Consider the following 18874-nt stretch of genomic DNA (forward strand, 5'->3'; position numbering starts at 1 on the left):
TATTAATATAACAAAAGAGACATTTTAGGAATAGGAAAAAATCAGGACAGTCTTAAAAGCAGGACCAATTGGTAAGATCTGAAGGGAGTCCAGATATTTCCAAATACCTAGAATTGCAAAAATCACGCTAGGAGAGTTATTCTGAAAGCCTTTTACTCTCGAAGATGAGATCCTTATTTAAAAAAAAAAAAAAAGAAAGAAAAACTTCTGAAGGGAGCCCAGGAGAGCGACACCTTAATTAGGGAACAATTAGCCAAGAGCAAAGCCTTTCAGGAACCAGGCCCGAGAATGAAGAGACGGGGGGATGGGCTAGGAGGGGTTCCAGAGAGCCATGGCCACAAACAGCTTCACCATCTTGGTAACAAGGGTCGACAGTCAGGGAGAACAGAATGTGATCTCCATGCTTGACTATAAAAGGCATAGAAATGAGGCCCAGGGGCATGTGACCCCCTTCTAAATAAAGATTACCCCCACACTGGGAGCAGCTGACCAGAGCAGGGGCCTTCCAGGGGAATCGAGACAAGCTCCTACCGACAACACAACACCAGAACCCACTCGACGGACTGCCTTCTCGTCCACGGTCCACACGGCTGTCCCGGCTCCAGCTGGAAATGCAGGTCCCTCTCCTCATCCACCTGGGGCAGTCTGGAGGGTCGTAGCGTGCAAGGACCTGGCGGCCGATCACACAGCATTTCACAGCAAGAAATACCCCTCCCTGGAAGCTTAAAACTTGAAGGCGGGGGGAGGAATTAAAAAGAAATAATGCATATCGCATGCATGAGGTCTCAGAGACACTGTGCCCCTCACCTCACCCCAATCCAGCAGGTGATTTACAAACACTTAAACAAGCCCCCCACCTGTCCCTGGCAGGCCTGATGTACCAATCTCTAAGAAAATGAGGAAGAAATATCTAAGAAAATGAAGAAGGGGAACCATTCCACTGTGAGAAAGATCTGATAAACAGTAACAGGAGAATCTGTGAGGGGGATTAAAAAAAAAAAAGGTAGAATTGTCTTTTTTTATGCTACATGCCTTCACCTGAAGTCCCCAATCTCATCAGTGAGGTGGCCGCGAAATGTTTTCCTTTTGTCAATAAAGGGAGCCACTTACTGCCTCCTCACGCAAAGGCTTCAATCTGCTCTTTTCCTGGTTTCTCATTTGGAAGGCAGTGGGAAATGCAACAGACTCCGGGACCGCTGTTCCCAGTCAATGCCCTTTTAATTGAAATGAGGCTGTACCACCAGCAAAGCCTGTTTCCAACACAGCCAGGCTTGCCACCTTCACGCATTTCCTGGCAAAGACCAGGCCTTCCCACGGGCAGTAAAGTGATTTGAGTAGATCCCAAGCTGTTGGGTTAAGAAGTACTTGGAGACACTAAGTTTAGCAGTAAGTTTTAGATTTTTTTTTTTTTTTTTTTTTGGTTGAGGGGGGATATCTCTAGATCTGCAACCAAGTACCAGAAAGCCCCAATGGCAAGCGAACCCCAGACACCACTTAGGCAATTCACTGGGCAAGAAGAGAACCACAAGTCCTGCCAGAGGATCCACCCCCGTTCACTCCCTGTACAGGTCGGCCTTCAGCATGTAACTGCTGAAAAAAGTAACGAACAGTGCTACCGGCCACGGCTCAACTTTTAAAATGATCCCCATATTTCTCTACCATCTTTGGCCTTGAATCATTCTGACAAGGGCAGGAGAGAAAGGAGCCACTACCGGCCATGGCTGACCCTCCCTGCCAGTGAAGAGCTGGAGACAGTTTTGGTGACAGCGCTCCTGGGTAGCAAGGACCGACTGGGAAGATTACACAAGAAACATCCGCATTTCACAAGCCTTGAATCTTTTGGCTTGCCAAGGGCTGTCATTACACACTGACTCTGCTCACGGGGGGAAAAGAGATCTTCCTGACCATAAATCTTTCACAAAGCAGGTGCCGCACTTGCCCCTGGGGTGATAGCCATGCTCTCCAAGACTCGGAGGGCACGCCCAGAATTTACTCGGCCGTGCGGAAAGGGCCGCTGCCAGGTTTCTCTGCGGCGAGAAACGGCCCACCGTTTGCGGAGTCTGCGGAGTCCCAAAGTCCTCCGCCAACGGGCACAGAGTCTGCCAGTGGGGGCGGTCAGCTGCGCAGCACAGAAGCACCATCACGGGCCAAGGGTACTGCAGGCAGAAGGCAGGGAGGTAGCTTGTCGGGGGCATGGCCCAGTTTCATGAGAGCTCACGGGCTCCTACTACAGGATTTGGGGGGGGCGGCTATCGGTCAGAGTGTAAGTTAGGGAGCTCATTGGGCCCAGGCACAGGTGTGGGGAGGCTGGAGAGAGGCCGTGTCACTGAAAGGACAGCAGGGGATAGCAGACTTGAGAAGCATTTGGGATGGAAAGGGCTTGTCGTTCAATTGGAGGCGGAAGCATCCAGAGGACCCCCAAGTCTCAGAAATGGAAGCCCAGGTGTAAAAGTGCACCCACTACACAGGAATGCTAACCCTGCAGGGGCAGGGTCGGGGGGAACACAAGAAAAACAACAGGTACAAGTGAGGAGACACAGAAGCCCGGCAGACACTGAGACACACACAACTGTGTGCACGGGAATGGATTTGTGGGTCTGGGGCTCACCAAGAGGTCTAGGCTGGAGATGATATTTGCAGACCAGGTGCAGACAGAAGGATGCGGAAGCACAAGACAGGACATCCTGGGGAAACAAGAACAGTGAAAGGGGGCCTAGGATGGAAGTCTGGAGACCGCCAGGTATCAAAGACTCAACCAAGGAAAAGAAGCCAGCAAAGAAACAGCTGTAGGGACAGGGAGAGAAGTGCCAGCCATGGGCAGGGGAGAAGGGCTCACCAGCGCCGAATGTCAGGGACACCGGTTACATTTTTACTGCAAGGAAAATGCTGTACACAACTTTTTGAAGGGTCAGTCACTTTTTAGGAGTTAATTCAAGCCTCAATAAAACCACCCCTCCAGGGGCGCCTGGGTGGCTCAGTCAGTGAAGCGTCTGCCTTCGGCTCGGGTCATGATTCCAGGGTCCTGGGAACAAGCCCCAAATTGGGTTCCTTGCTCAGGAGGGAATCTGCTTCTCCTCTCCCTCTGCCCCTCCGCCCTGCTTATGCTCTCTAATTCAAATAAATAAACAAAACCATCCCTCCAAGTCATAAGACAACAGAGAATTACAGAAGTGTGCAGGGAACCCATAAAGTCATCATTTCCTTAGTGGGGCTGTCTATGAAGCTGCCTGCCACCAGTCATGATAGAAAAGAAGGAGTTTAAGGGAGAGCATCAAGTAAAAACTGCATAGCGGCACTCCATAATTGAGTGTTTCTCTGTTATGTCAAAAATTTCACACACATCCTTGATTTGACGTAGCTCTCCAGATGCTCTCCCTCCTTCCGTAGGCAGCCCTGTGAAGAACAACTGAATGGGATTCTTCCACACTTCATCATTTTAAATGGCCACCTTAATGCTCATGTTGACTTCCAGGTGGACATTCTGTCCAGACTCAATGCCCTTCACCTGGCTCCCTGAACAGTTTGTCAGCATCCTGCTGGAGAGGGGTAGGAATATCACAGTACTGCAGCGCTCAGCAAGAGACATAATGGGGAGGAGAATGCGTGGCCATAGGGAGAGTACTCTAAAGACAATGGGAGCCCCACCTGTAATTTAAATGCTCTAGAAGCCGCATGAAAAAGTAAAAAGAAACGGGTGAGGGACACCTGGGTGGCTCAGTCGGTTAAGCGGCTGCCTTCCGCTCAGGTCATGATCCCAGGGTCCTGGGATCAAGTCCTACATTGGGCTCCTTGCTCAGTGGGGAGCCTGTGTCTCCCTCTCCCTCTGCCTGCCACTCTGCCTACTTGTGCTCTGTCAAATAAATAAAATCTTAAAAAAAAAAACAGGTGAAATTAATTTAATAACATAGTTTACTTAACCTAGTAGGCCCAAATAATTATCATTTCGACACAGAGTCAATACACGAACTATTAAGGAGATACATTAATTCTTCTCCCCTCCTACTACTTCTTTGAAATCCAGTGTATTTTACACTTAAAGCGAATCTCAATTTGCACCAGACCACAGTTCAAGCATGCAATAAGCCACATGTGGCTAGTGGCTGCCACACCACCCAGGTTGGGTCTAAAGGGACTCGATGTAAAGGGAGAGTTCCAATTCAATGGGAAAATCTCTAAGAAACCTGCCCATGCTGGAGTTTTCCTGAAACTCTGCTGAGATGAAGGGAAGACAGTTTCCTTGAATGCTGTTCGTAATTTTCAATAAATACTCCCTTGTAAAATCTCAGAAAAATGTCAGCAGGGCTGAGACAACTGGCAGGGGAGAAGGGTGCATGGTGTGGCCTTGGGGAAGCAGGTGTCCGGCCAACAGGCCTGTCCGCATCAGCCGTACCAACACCAAGGCCCAGTTTCTAACCCCATTGTTTCTTCTGGTGTTTTTCTTTTCTTTCTTTCTTTTTTTTTTTTTAATACTCCAAGAGCCCTCTGAGAAAGGCAGGATCTCTCCCAGATGAAGAAATGGAGGGCCAGGCAATGTATATTACTTGCTCATTCCTGGTCGCAGCTACCAGACCTGGACCCAGAACCCAGGCCTCTCCCCTGCTCCCGGCTTCTTCAACAACCAGCTGGTCAGAAACAGCCAAAAATCCACAGGAAGGCCAAAGTAAATATCATCTGAATCACTGAACAAGTGGCCACCTAATGACATTTTAAATAACACCTCCCTTTTGTATAGAGCTTATGAGTTTCCAAAGCTGTTTTGTGCACACGTCTGGTTGCCACTAAGGAATGATATGGGACTGCCCTAAGAAACATTCTAAAGATGCCCAACTCTGGCCCAGAAAGACTGGCTGGTCCAAGGTCACCCAGGCCACTTAATACCGCATCCAACATCTTCCTTCCCACTACACACGATGCCTCCCCAATGACGCCGTTTTCTTTTAAAATAAAATTTTAAAATGTCAAGACTACTTAAAAAAGGTATTTTTGTTGTTTTCTCAAAACCAGTGGGTAACCTAATGATCGGGTACAGTTTTAATCAATCACAAATGGGACTTTAGTACAGCACCTTCCTCCAACCCCACCGGGACTCTTCGAGAGGCCTGAGGGCATTCTTGGCCATCCAATGTCCTGGTTACAGCCAACGAGACCCCTTCCCTTATTAATCAAATGTTCACAGACACACCTGTGGAAGGATAGCATAAAAGTGTGTGCTGGGTCAAAGAAACCATCCTTTTCCTGGCTTCCACCCTGGCTGGACAGAAAGAACAGCTACCTGTGGGGTCTGGCCTTTGATTTATTTCATACACTTCATGGTTTAGGCAAGCCTACCAATTTGGGATTCCTTGGCTCTTCATGACTAGCTAGAATACATGAGCTCCTTGGGTCTTTAACTGGGCCAACCATTAAATAATAGCTATTTATAGCTACCACACTGACTTCTAAACCAGGGAGAAGAACCTTCCTGGCCAACATACCTAAATGTTGCTGAAAGCAACACAGCAAAGGCCCAGACTTGCCTTTTAATACTAAACAACCGGGTCTCCAGGTAATTGATCACAATAATTCAAGAGTTTGGTTATACTCAAGAGAAAAATAAGCCTGTTGCTGATAAATAAGCAGCTTCAAAATATCACCCCGGACCCTGGAGAGCAGTGAACACACTTCAAAATTCTTTCACTAGGCGATTTCAGGAGATCTGAACAACTCTTTGGAGGAAAAAGGTAGAAAAAAAAGGAAATGGAAGCCCAGGTGTAAAAGTGCACCCACTACACAGCTACTTGCAAGTACAACCTGATTTGGGGATTCCTGGAAACTGGTCCAGGTGTCTCCCACCTTGGCGAGGTGCTCCATCATAAACCGGCACACCTAAGGATCATGACCATCCCTGGAGACCAAGGATGGGGTGCAAAGTCCCCACTTTCACAGGATGTGAATCGATTTTTGACTTTCCTTTAATTCAACCATATTCCAAGTAGATTCATACTAAGGAAGTTCCACCATACCAAAAAAAACATCTTTTCCCACAAAGGATGAATGAGTCGATACATAAGCAGCCCCTGACTGCTGGGGCTGAGGCACCTCCAAAGCACACCAGGTCACCTTTCTCATCAGAATCCAAAGCTCAAGGGCAGCAAGCTCCTGGCCCAGAGGGGTGGTGGATTATTTCTAGGACACGATGTGGATGCTCTTGATGGCAGCCACGCCTCAGTCCTGCATTCCCTGAGTTCCCCAGATGCAAAAGGAAGGCAACCAAGACCCCCGCCTGAACCCCACGGGTGGCCTTGTCCTCAGTGCAACACAACCGCACCCTCCCAGCAGAACCCCCAGCAGAAGCCACGTGTTCAGAAGAGGGGGGGGGCGAGGGAGACAGGAGGGGAAAGAGCAGCAGAAGGAAGCCCCAACAGCATCATTCTTACTTTTCTGGCAACGGTTTGTAGTCCAGCAACGATAGTTGTACTCGTTGTTGATGGTTGTCTTCTCACACAAGGGCTTCTCCTCCATTGTCCCCGGACACAGGTCCCCACATTCCTTTGGGGGTTTGTTGCCCACGATGTAGTTATTGGACACGGCATCCAGGATCAGGGACCAGTCCACCGTGGAGAGGTAACAGAGGTCGGCATTCTTCTCAATCCTGATGGCCCCCCGAGTAATGTTCCTCAGATTGTAAAGCCCAATATCCTTGAGATTGGTCATCTCAAAGATGACCAGGGCGTAGTTGTAGAAGAGCTTCCAGCCGCGGATGACCGTGAGGTTCGGGAAGAGGTCCCCAAGGCTCTCAAGGCCGGCCACGCGGAACAGCAGCAGGTACTCGGTGATGACCGTGAGCTTGGGGAAGCGGTAGCTGCGGTAGTCCTCTGCCTTGGAGATGAGCAGGATGTGGAGGTAGCCCTCGATCACCGTGCAGTTCTCCAGACGCTTCAGCTGCTGATAGTCGTTGCGGATGTCGATGCCCGGCCCGCAGACTGAGGGGAGACAAGAGGGCGAGGGCGGGACATGTCTGAGTTACAAGGAAATCGTTTTTAGAACTATCTCCCAACCCACAATATGGCCAGTTTTCAGGTCACCTATAGTATTATGATGAAGGAAAGAAGACTCTGTTCTTTGCTGCAGACTAACGTTAGGTATATAGGCTGTCAGCCGCCATTCACGAAGTGTCTGCACTGGGCCAGACATCGTGCAACACACTCAGTGACCATGGGAGATGTCATCCCCATCCTACTTATGTATAAACCACAGCTTAGAGCCCAGGGTCACACAGGAGCACAGACGAGAGTCAAGGTTACACAGTCAAGGCTCCCTAGCTGCCAGGCTGCAAACTCCCCGTGCCTCCTGCACAGCCCCAGTACCCAAGTCTGAACAAACAGCTCAGCAACCAAGAAACAACAACTTAGTACTGCATTCAGCCTCAAGGACACCAAGCAATAACGTCTACACTGGAGAACAGTCACTGTGACTTACAAAGTAGGGACCCAAAGAAGCAAGTTCTCACATTTCTTGCTACCATCTGATACGGGCCAGGTGGCCTTGTGTTCTTCCCCAAAACTGTATGAATATAGATACAAAGCCTAATTTAACAGAAAGACAAGAATGCATGATTTCTAAGAATAAAAGAGGTATGCCATCTCAACTTCAATAAAATATTTTAAGAAAACAAGCTTCCTATAGAAAGGTTTGGTAAAAGACAGCAAAAAAAAGACAGTAAAAATCATCAATATCTCAGCATCCAAAGATAATCACTATTAACAGTGTCTATACCACTGATCCTTTCTCTAGAAATAATTTAATTAAGGTAAAGTCAGACAAGAATATCTTCCTGCACTTCATATAAATATTTTACCAAGTCAATAAATGTCCTTCTATGTTATCACTTTAAGGAGATCGTAATTCTAGGGTACAAATATGCACCATGAGTTCTCTTATTTTTTTTTAATTTTTTTTTTATTTGAAGAGAGAGCGAGCATGAGCAGGAGGAGGAGCAGAGGGAGAAGGGGAGGGAGATCATCTCCAGCTGACTCCGCACTTAGTGCAGAGTCCAACGTGGGCCTTGATTCCATGACCCAGAGATCATGACCTGAGCCAAAACCAAGAGTCAGACGCTCACCAACTGAACCACCCAGGTGTCCCTAGTTCTTTTATTGTTTTAAACTAATCCCCTATCGTCGGATATTTAGTTTTTCACATCATAAACACCACTCCAGTGAACATTCTCGGCAAATATCCAAGACTATTTTCTTGGGATAAATCTCTAGAAGTAGAATTGCTGGACCAAGGCATCTGCAGATTTGAAGAGCTTTTGATACAACAGGCTCAATACTGGAAATTTTATTTTTTAAAATACTAGACATGTACACAGACACAAACCTTGGTTAATATCCTTTCTTACGATTTAATAATCTCAAGCCTTCCATTAAAACTTCTCAGAGTCAAGTTTTCTGATTGATGTAATTCATTAATTTCTGGAGCACGCAACACGTATGATGCTGTAAAACATGCAAAGACGCCATGTCTGCCCTCTGAAGAGACTCGTGGTGAAGGCCAGGAGCTAAGACCCATGACAAACAATTGCCGTATGAAGCAGAAGGTGGTCAGTGGTGTGCACACTGAAAATCCACTCTAGATGTGAATGGAACTAAGCAGGACAGACAGGGGTAGCCTTGGAGCTTCCTGCAGAGAGAAGGTCCTTTCTATTGCAGCGCCCAGGAAAGCTCTACGCATGCCCTGGCTCCTGTAAGATGGGTGGGATTTAAAACTTGGGTATTAAGGGGCCCCTGGGTGGCTCAGTTGGTTAAGCGTCTGCCTTCAGCTCAGGTCATGATCCCTGGGTCCTGGGATCATGCCCCGCAATGGGCTCCCTGCTCAGCAGGAAGTCTGCTTCTCCTTCCAACCCTCCCCCCTCTCGTGCTCTCTCTCAAATAAATAAATAAAAATCATTAAAAAAATAAAACTGGGTATTAACATTCCAGAGGCCAGAGAAAAGGGAGAACAAGATATACTCGAGGGACAGCAACACTGATGGCCGGGGATGTAGAGAAGAGCAGAGGAAATGAGTTTGGTAGAGTCCAAGTCATAAAAGGTAACAGGTGGGGATGGAAACTTTCATCTAAGGAATGAGCCCCCTTCTCAAGACTCTTGAGTGCGAGAGAAGTCCAAGGGAGGCCTTTTTAGGAGGAATATTCTGGTATATAAGACAATATAAGACAGAATCAAAGTGGAGCAGGTGAGGGAAAAGGGGAGAGAGGTCCAGCAGGGCTTAGAGCCATTGACAAGAAATGGACAGAGAATGGCAGGCAGGGGATGGGGTCCGGGGGACCCAAGAGCTGAGGAGCAGGCAAGGCTTGAGAACCTAGAACCTGAAACCTCATTTGGTCCAATTCCCTTCTTTTACTGATAAGAAAATTAAGCCTCTACAATAGAGAAGAGAAGGGGAGAAACCAGCACTCTAAGAAGCTCTGAGAACGTTCCATGCCGGACAAAGGCTGTGAAGGGAGCTTTGTTTCATTTTGTTTCACCTCATGTGATGCTTTCAATAGTACCTCACACTACGTAATATCATCGCCACTTTGAAGGTGAGGAAGCAGATTTGGAGAAGTCAAGCCATCCTTCACGGTAAAACTTGACACATGGTTTCTGGATAGTCCCAGCTCTTAGCATCCTCACCAACTGGTTACCTCCAAACCACTCCAACGAAGCTTCTGCCCCAATCATGATACCGAACCACTCTTTGCAAAGCCCCTGATAACATTATCAAAGCCAATGACCGGTCCCTGTCCTCATGTGACTTGACCTTTCAGCCACTTGACATTGCCTCCTTCTCGAGGCCTGATTCCACACACCCACTTCCCCTCTTCTCCTACCTGACCTCTAAGTGCTGACCTCTGGCCTCAGCCTCCCCCTCTCAGTCCTCTCATGTGGACAAGTGCCACCCACACCCTGGATGATTGTCAAATGCATGTCATTGGCAGCTCTAGAGTTGCACATCCGTCTGCGTACTCAACATCTCCATTTAGGTGTCTATAATTCACTCTCTTCCCCCCACAAAATCCGCCTCCTGCACTCTCATAGCTTGGTCGGTGGCCCTCCCATTCTCCGAATTGCACGGGTCAAAAATCTAAGGGTCATTCCTGATTCTCGTCTCCCCTTACACTGCACATACCCAGTCCTCTTGGGCCTTGTGCTAACCGCAGAGTCAGACAAGAGAGACACACGCTTTATGTTCTCACTTACACGTAGAATCGAAAAAAGCCAAATGCAGAGAAAGATGAGTTAGAATGGTAGTTGTAAGGGGCTGGAAGGTGGGGGAAATAGGGAGGTGTTGGTCAAAGGGTACAAACTCTTAGCTCAAAGATAAATAAGATCTAGGGATCTAAGGCACAGCGTGGTGACTAGAATTGACAATACGGTATTCTTGGAAGTTGTTAGAGTAGTAGATCTTAAGTATTATCTCCACACACACAAATTATACCGATGTAAGCGGATGGAGGTGTTAACGAACTTAATCATGGTAATCATTTTGCAAAGCATACGTGTATCTAATCATCACATTGTACACCTTAAACTTATATACATTAGTGTTAATAATATCTCAGAAAAGCTGAAAAAAAAGTCCTCTTGCCACCAGCTTCCAAGCCTGTGGGAAGCTCCCCTGGGGGAGCTGACGCCCCACTTCTTCAGGTCACTGATCCTCGACCGGCCCGTTCACTTCCCTCCCAGTGCATGTCTGCCCTCCTCTGGCCCTCTTCTGAGCCCGGGCTCTCTCCCTCTGGTCTCTCCCCCTGCAGTGTCGGCTCCAGGAGGAGGGAGAATTATTGTCAATCTCCCCCACAATGATGCCCATGCCCCCAGGGCCTGAAGCAGTACTTGGTGCCTGGTGCGCACACCATTAATTCACATGTAGAATGAATGGATTGCACCACAATCTCTACTGCTCGAACCCTGATCTGAGCCACTCTCATCTCTAGCCTCGTCTACAGCAACACCTTCCCTATGGTCCAGTTTCTGTCCCCCAGTCCATCCCTGACCCAGCACCACTCCAAAGGGGCTCGTCCCTGTCGACTTCTACCTCAGCTGCTAGAATGTTCTTGCTTCTCACACTGTGGCCCCCAAGCGCCTTCTCTCCTCATTCCCCTGCTGTCTGGGGTGGCTTCCCCAGTCACATGGATGCCCCCCCCTTTCTCATCCCGTGGCTCTGCATTCTCATGTCATCTCATCAGAGCTTTGAGAGTTCCCCTCAACTGCCCCCTCCCATTTCCCTATTTTACCATTTTCATAGCACTTTTCGTGTGTGAAAAGTGTCAGGACCTGAAGGGATATATGAGTTGAGTGATCACTGAAATCAGAGGCTCTGTATTGTTTGTTTTCTGCCTGTCTCCCATGCCAAACATCCGGGCATACAGCAACTTCCGTAAAGACGTGCTGCCTGACCGGGGCCAAGGTGAGCCTAAGGTGGAATGGAGAGAACAAAGCATCAATCAGATATTTGCCACCAGAGTACTCTCAAAACCAAGAAATATCACCCAATGATAGCTTCAGGTCAGTGACTCATTGTGGAAGTCTCTTTTGCTTTTGTACTATTCATGTTTTCCTACGCCCAAAGTTTTATATTCCTTCTGTGTCATCATAAATTAAGTATATTAGTTTGCTCTTAAATGATAAACAGAAGTTTTTTATAGAGGATTATTTGGATGCAATCTCTTATTGCATCCAATGTGTGTTTGATCATATTGTAAGGTGTTAGGCAACAATTGATCGCTATCCTTTCCCACAGACCAGAAAATTCAGTACCCAATGAAAGAGCATGAAGACTCATAACCAAAGTTTGCCAAACTTTTATACTGTAATCAAAACAGACACTAGGAAAGAATCGGCTTCCCTCTGTCTCCTGCTCCCCGCCCTGCGCAGACCACTCAGTTAAAAAGGCACAGAGCTGGAGTGGATGGATTCTTCAAGTGAAAGAACTGCCTCCACACTGGACACTTTCCCCCCATTTAGAGAAGAAAAGAAAAAAAAGTTGGAAGAAACTAACCACTTATTCCTGAAGAGAAGACAAGCCCAAGCCACAAAGTGCGAGGCAGGACCCAGCCACCAGCTGTTTTGGATTCTGTTAGGGATACCGTCGGCCTTTGGGGTATTTTGTGATAGGAACAGAAAAAGGAAAACCCAGCTGGACCAGGAATGATAACATAGTGTTCAAAAGGCACAAGCCACAAACAGGAAAGAGAATACAACATGCTTCATCGGTGCCGTGAAGTAATACAAGCATTGAGGGAGTAAAGAGTCCACACAGCGCATGAGAGAGAGACACACCCTTGCTACTATTCACTGATGATTAAAAGGAAATTGCAAAACACTGTTTTTCCCTTTTCAAAGCAGCAGATACCCAAAAAACTCGACTTTAAGAAAGGCGCTGGAATGTGAGATCTCAGGCTGGCCCTGAAAGAATCACCGAAGCTTATGGAAATGAAGGTCAACAGGAAGCAGAGGGAAAGGATGCAGTGGAAGGTAGGGACAGCGGGTCTGGGCAGCAGACCCAAAACCAGTGAACCGCAACAGCAGGACCGAAACAGGTGGAGGACCGCCAGTGTAAGAGCAGAGGGCCCGGGAAGGGGTGAGGATGGGAGGGGCAGGGTGGCCTGGTACCCAAGCCCAGCCCCGTTGGAGGCAGGCAGGCTGGTGAGGGCCTGGGAGGTAGAAATCACTTCCCCCAGAAAGGAGAACGCTCCTACACTGTTGGTGGGAATGCAAGCTGGTGCAACCACTCTGGAAAACAGGATGGAGGTTCCTCAAAAAGTTGAGAATAGAGCTACCCTACGACCCAGCAACTGCACTACTAGGTATTTACCCCAAAGATACAAATGTAGGGATCCGAAGGGGTACGTGCACCCCAATGTTTATAGCAGCAATGTCCACAATAGCCAAACTGTGGAAAGAGCCAAGATGTCCATCGACGGATGAATGGATAAAGAAGAAGTGGTATATATACACAATGGAATATTATGCAGCCGTCAAAAGGAATGAGATCTTGCCATTTGCAACGACGTGGATGGAACTGGAAGGTGTCATGCTGAGCGAAATAAGTCAATCAGAGAAAGACATGTATCACATGACCTCACTGATATGAGGAATTCTTAATCTCAGGAAATAGAGGGCTGCTGGAATGGTGGGGGATGGGAGGGATGGGGTGCCTGGGTGATAGACATTGGGGAGGGTATGTGCTATGGTGAGTGCTGTGAATTGTGTAAGACTGTTGAATCACAGATCTGTACCTCTGAAACAAATAATACATTATATGTTAAAAAAAAAAGAAGAAGAAGAAGAAGATAGCAGGAAGGGAAGAATGAAGGGGGGGAATCGGAGGAGGAGACGAACCATGAGAGACTATGGACTCTGAGAAACAGAGAGTTCTAGAGGGGAGCGGGGTGGAGGGATGGGTTAGCCTAATGATGAGTATTAAAGAGGGCACGTACTGAATGGAGCACTGGGTGTTATGCACAAACAATGAATCATGGAACACTACATCAAAAACTAATGATATAATGTATGGTGATTAACATAACATGATAAAAAAAAATCACTTCCCCCAAAATAGATTTTTTTTTAAAGATTTTATTTATTTATTTGACAGAGAGAGACAGTGAGAGAGGGAACACAAGCAGGGGGAGTGGGAAAGGGAGAAGGAGGCTCCCCACTGAGCAGGGAGCCCAACGTGGGGCACGATCCCAAGACCCTGGGATCATGACCTGAGCCGAAAGCAGACGCTTAACCACTGAGCCACCCAGGTGCCCCCCAAAATAAGATTTTTAAATAAAGTCTTTCAGTTGAAAGAGCAGTGCTCCCAATAAATTCCTACATATTTTTAAAACATCAAAAGGCAGAATTTCTGCTCTAGGGACTTAAGCGAATGGCATAAACAAACTATACATATTTGGGAAATAAATCCCTAAGATCTGCTAATATGAGAAGGGTTAGTAACAAGCAATTGCCTGAGAAAACCACCCCCCAAAAAAGCTGCGTATCTAAGGATGTGGACAAGCTATAGAAGGAATTCAGTAACAGCTTTAGTATATGCTCTACGCTAAACACAGTCTTGTGTCCTAGAAAAAGAAAAATGGGATGACTTGGGCCCGAGTCCTAAGTGCTATTTATGGGCTCCTGCCCTCAAGAGGTCACATACCCTTCCTAAGCCTGCAAAATGGGCTGTTCACACGTACCCCAAGGAAGCTGTCCCAAAGATCAGAGAAGTGCTTTTGTGTTCCTGTGGCCAGCACTGAGCTTTAAGCAATGTTACTACATAAACATTCATAAAAAACATTCATCCATTTCGTTGCCCCAAACTAAATATTAACAACATACAACAAAGGGGGAAATGAACAAATTTGTTGATTAGCCTTCTGACACTAATTCCATTAAAGATGATCAGAGGTAGTTACCTAATTAAAATGTTTTTAACTCTGATCAACTCTTCTTTAAAATATGGGACAGTCTTAGCTTATAGATGGAAATAAAACACATAGGGAAGCATCATTAGCATCGTTTTACTAGAGGTCTAGAGGCAGAATGAGTAAACAATAGTCGACCAGTTGTCACCTCTGGTTCTTGGTGGTAAAGTCCAATATAACAAAACCTTCCCCCCACCTCCCGGCATTGGCCCTCTCTACAAGTTCTTTACGTCCCTTAAAATGAATTCTTTGGAACCAGTAAGTTAGTACTATAAAAACTCTGGACTCCGTGAGAGCCACACTGGTTTAAGAGGTTTGGAGGGGACTCATGTGTAACTGAGTTTTGGACAAGCAGACAGAGCAACTACCTCTCCAGCCAGGGGCAAATTAAATGAGGTACAAGTTTTAACAGGTCAATGAGCAAGGCTGCGGGACCACAAAGATGGGGGCCCGTGACTCCCCATCTCTGGGGAGGTGAGGAAGCCCTCTCAGAGGTGGGGATCCCTGAGGATGATCTGAAGAATGAGCAGGGTCTTGTCAGGAAAGGCAGGGGGGCAGGGTGCCAGGCAGAGGGAGGGGCACATGCGTGGAGGTGGCAGGTGGCAGTTCTGGGAACCCTCAGGAGGATGGCCTGTGAGACAGGGAGAGAAACAAGAGCAACAACTGGGCAGAAGCTGGGAAGCAGACTGAGAGGAGCCCTTACGATGTCAACTTGGTTTTGCAGGTAGAACAGCCTTCAAAAATCCTGAGCGTTCATCAGAACCACCTGGAGGGCTTGTTAACACACAGACACGCAGGGACCCAAGAATTTGCACTTCTAATAAGTGCCGAGTGATGCGGATCCTGCTGGTCTGGGCACCACCCTGCGAGAACCACTGCCCTAGAAAGTCCTTTAACGCCCCCCCCAGTCACTGCCCTCCCCACCCACTCCAATTTGCAGTATGGCGCCCATGAAAGCTGTGTACCTGTATTTCTTAATTTGATCTTCACTCTACCAGAAAATCCCCCAAGCAGCCTACAGAAACTGTGTGAAACACAGCAAAGCAGGAGGAGAATGGGGTGGAGATGAAGTGGCCCTGGCACCTCGCTGTCCACCTACAACTGCCGAATCCACAGCCCCTAGCCCATGTTGCCTCAGCACACCCTCCGGGTGTGCAGGGAAGGGGCGGCATAGCTTTCTCCCCGCCCACTCCTTCCCAGACTGCAAAGAACCAAAAAATCAGAAATGGGGGGGGAGGGAGACAGTGTTGTGATAACAAACACCATGGATACTCCAGAGTTTGTTACAGTAGAATTTTCTGTGTAAGTCTAAACACACACAATTCATGTTAAGCCTTTTTATCTTCATGCGTCAATGAGAATGTGTTTACATTGTATATGTACATTGATATTTCACACACCCGGCAAGCAGTCCCCACCACATGACATGTTGGACAGCTACAGACAGTCATAAGAATGTAAGGGATTGCGTCATACAGGTGACTTTCGGAACAGAAATTAAAAATTAAGTGTATTTTTCAATGTGCAAATTGTTCTCCACTGCCCCACAGAAGAGCCATCTCTATCACACATATAAACATAATCTAAAAACCCATTCACACATAAGATGCAGCCCTGAAGGCTCTGAGCATTAGCAGAGTGCGCTACAATGTGGCAAAGAATTCACAAAGTGGGCTGAGATGTTTACATCCTGCCTCTCCAATGAAGAAATGGAAACTTCACTGGGAAATACTTCAAAGATTGGAAGGAACATAAGCCCCAGTGTCCCCATCACATAAAGCATCTGGAACCACACAGACTGGTGCAGAATGAAGCTGTATTTGCTCCAACGGAGGAAAAACACCTATTTTCCTGGGTCTTCATGAAAATAGCTTTGCCTGCTGTGGTGATGATTCCAAACGCCTTTCTGATCTTAAAATATCAAAAGTCCAATATTCTAAGTCCCTGTATTTTTAAAAGCACCTTTATAAGAGCCCTGAATCCTTTGTAACTATTGCCAGTCCCAGTAGCTGATTGCCTTCTTTTAAAAAATATTTTATTTATTTACTTGGGGGGGGGTGCGGTAGGGGTGTTGGAAGAGGGAGAAGCAGACTCCCCACTGAGCAGACAGCCTGACAGAGGGCTCGATCCCAGAACCCTGGGATCATGACCTGAGCGGAAGGCAGATCCTTAACTGACTGAGCCACCCAGGCGCCCCTAGCTGGTTGCCTTTTTGATGAAGAGGCACACAAGGACTAGACTCCCTTGGTTATACCCCCCCACACACACTATCAGCCACGCAGCCCCCCATGGGCCCTGTGGGAGTCTGCATCAGGCTTCGCTGCCAGGCACCCCCAGGGGGACAATCTCCTCAACACCACCAGGCACACAAGTGCAGGCCAGACAGTACACTGAACCTCCAAATGGGGAATCTGTGCAGCCAGCTGATGGCGCTGTGGAGCCCCAGAGGCTGGGGGAGGGGGAGCTACGGAGCCAGGAGGAGGCAAGCACAGGAACTGCAGCCTGACCTGGAAAATACGGGCTCCTCCTGCCTTCTTGTCCCCTCTCTCTTGACTTTGGGTTTTCTGCTCAGAACCAGGCTAACCTTCCAAATAAAAGTCAGCCCTGTGGCCCCCATCCTGTCTCACAGGCTTTTATAGAACGTGTTACATCATTCCAGTTCACATCCTCATTTCAAAAATATTTTACAATGTTCCAGTTACCTCGAGTGACCTGTACTCTTTCAATTAGCCCCGTTATCTAAACAAGCTGATTATCCGTGTACAAATCCCACTCATCTGCTCCCTCTGCAGCTGGCTGCACTTCTTCATGGATGTGGTGTCAAAGGTGAGTCTCTTGAATTGTTGAGGCCTTTTAGCTGATTTGGGGGCTTTGTCAGAGGGGAGGGTACCACCTGCCACTCACTTGGCCTGAGGTCAGCTGCTTCACTGCTCTGTGCCTCAGTTTCCCCACAATTCAGATGCAGGTTTGGGACTTTTTTTTTTGCAAAACATGTATGTGATAACAAACTTGTATCCAAAATATACAAAGAAGTATTAAAATTGAGCAATAAGAGGGACTACATTTATTTAGTCTTCCAACAAATACTTATAAAACACCTACCACGTGCCAATACATACTTTCTGGGAGCTCGGAAGTCAGCAGTGAACAAAATCAACATGTTCTTGCCTTCATGGTCCTGACGGGGCCCTAAAACCAGCGCATTCCATGTTCTCCAACGCAGACTCCCAGGCTCACCTGCAGCCACCGGAACGGAGTCGGCACCATGGGCCTGATGCACACTCAGCCGCCCCTGCTGCATGTCCCATGAGTCAACGCACACCTACTATAAAGAACCATCACACAAAACATGACAGGACACCGGATCTCTGATGCACAGAGAGAGCTGTCCTGTGACAAGCAAGCCTAACCAAAAGCAACACACAGCAGCAGCTGAGGATGACGGCAGGGGCCTGTGGAGCTGGGGGAGGGGGCAGCAGGGACTGAAGCAGTGGAGAAGAAAGGGGAGGGAGAGGTCTGAGGAGAGCAGGAAGAGAAGCAAGGCATGCCAGAGCAGGGCAAAGAGAACAGCGCCTGGAACAGAAGGCACTAAAGAAGCCAAGGGGAAAACCCCAGCCAGAGGCATCACCTCAACACTCACAAAGAGACAGAAAGACCATGGAGGAGTCTGGGCATGAATATCATAAAAATAAGGACTTTGGGGGTGTTCATCCTGGCAGTGGCCAGTAACCAAACAAAAACAGAGAGAATTGCACACCCATGTCCATAGCAGCATTATTCCCGGTAGCCAAAAGGAGGAAGCAACTCAAGTGTCCACTGATGGATGAATGGATACACAAAATGTGGTCTATTCGTACAGTGGAATATTATTCGTACAGTGGAATATTATTCGGCCTTAAAAAGGAAGGAACTTCTGACACCTGCTGCAACATGAATGAACCTTGAGGACCTCCTGCTGGGTGAAATTAGCCAGGACAGAAGTACAAATACTGTATGATTCCACTAGTACAGTGGTCCAATTCATAGAGATGCAAAGCAGAAGGGTGTGTGCAGGGTGTGGAGGAGGGGGAGTTGTTGGTTAATGAGTGCAGGATTTCATTTTTTCCACATGAAGAGAGTCCTGGAGATTAGTTGTGCAACAATGTGAATATACTTAACATGACTGTATATTTAAAACTGGTTAAGATGGTAGATTTTATGTTATGTATATTTGACCACACTTTTTTTTTTAAGTATAAGGGAAAACTTTCACTGCATTTTATTCTGCCCCTCGTGTGGATCACACAAGTGTAAACGGACAGCTAAAGACAGGCGATGCTGCCCATCCACCAGCAAGGACCAAGGAGAGCCCAGCAGGAAGGAAAGTAGGCTCACCAACAGGCTGGGCATTTAGAATTCTGCCACCAGGCCAGGCATGGCTGTGGGGTGGCACCCAGCCC

At 47.5% G+C, this 18874-nt stretch overlaps 1 protein-coding gene across 1 annotated transcript in view; it reads right to left on the reverse strand.

Annotated features, from left to right (window-relative positions):
- The window catches only part of IGF1R (insulin like growth factor 1 receptor), a 289241-nt gene that overhangs the window by 227470 nt on the left and 42897 nt on the right, over nucleotides 1-18874 (reverse strand). Inside the window, exon 2 of the mRNA XM_028122787.2 lies at nucleotides 6417-6962. Within this exon, the coding sequence (XP_027978588.1) occupies nucleotides 6417-6962 (546 nt within the window). The remainder of the gene's footprint in view (nucleotides 1-6416; nucleotides 6963-18874) is intronic.

Source organism: Eumetopias jubatus, unplaced genomic scaffold, assembly GCF_037043125.1.
Source record: "Eumetopias jubatus isolate StellerSeaLion01/CBP00866 unplaced genomic scaffold, mEumJub1_p1.0 scaffold_7, whole genome shotgun sequence".
Classification (NCBI taxonomy): Eukaryota; Metazoa; Chordata; class Mammalia; order Carnivora; family Otariidae; genus Eumetopias; species Eumetopias jubatus.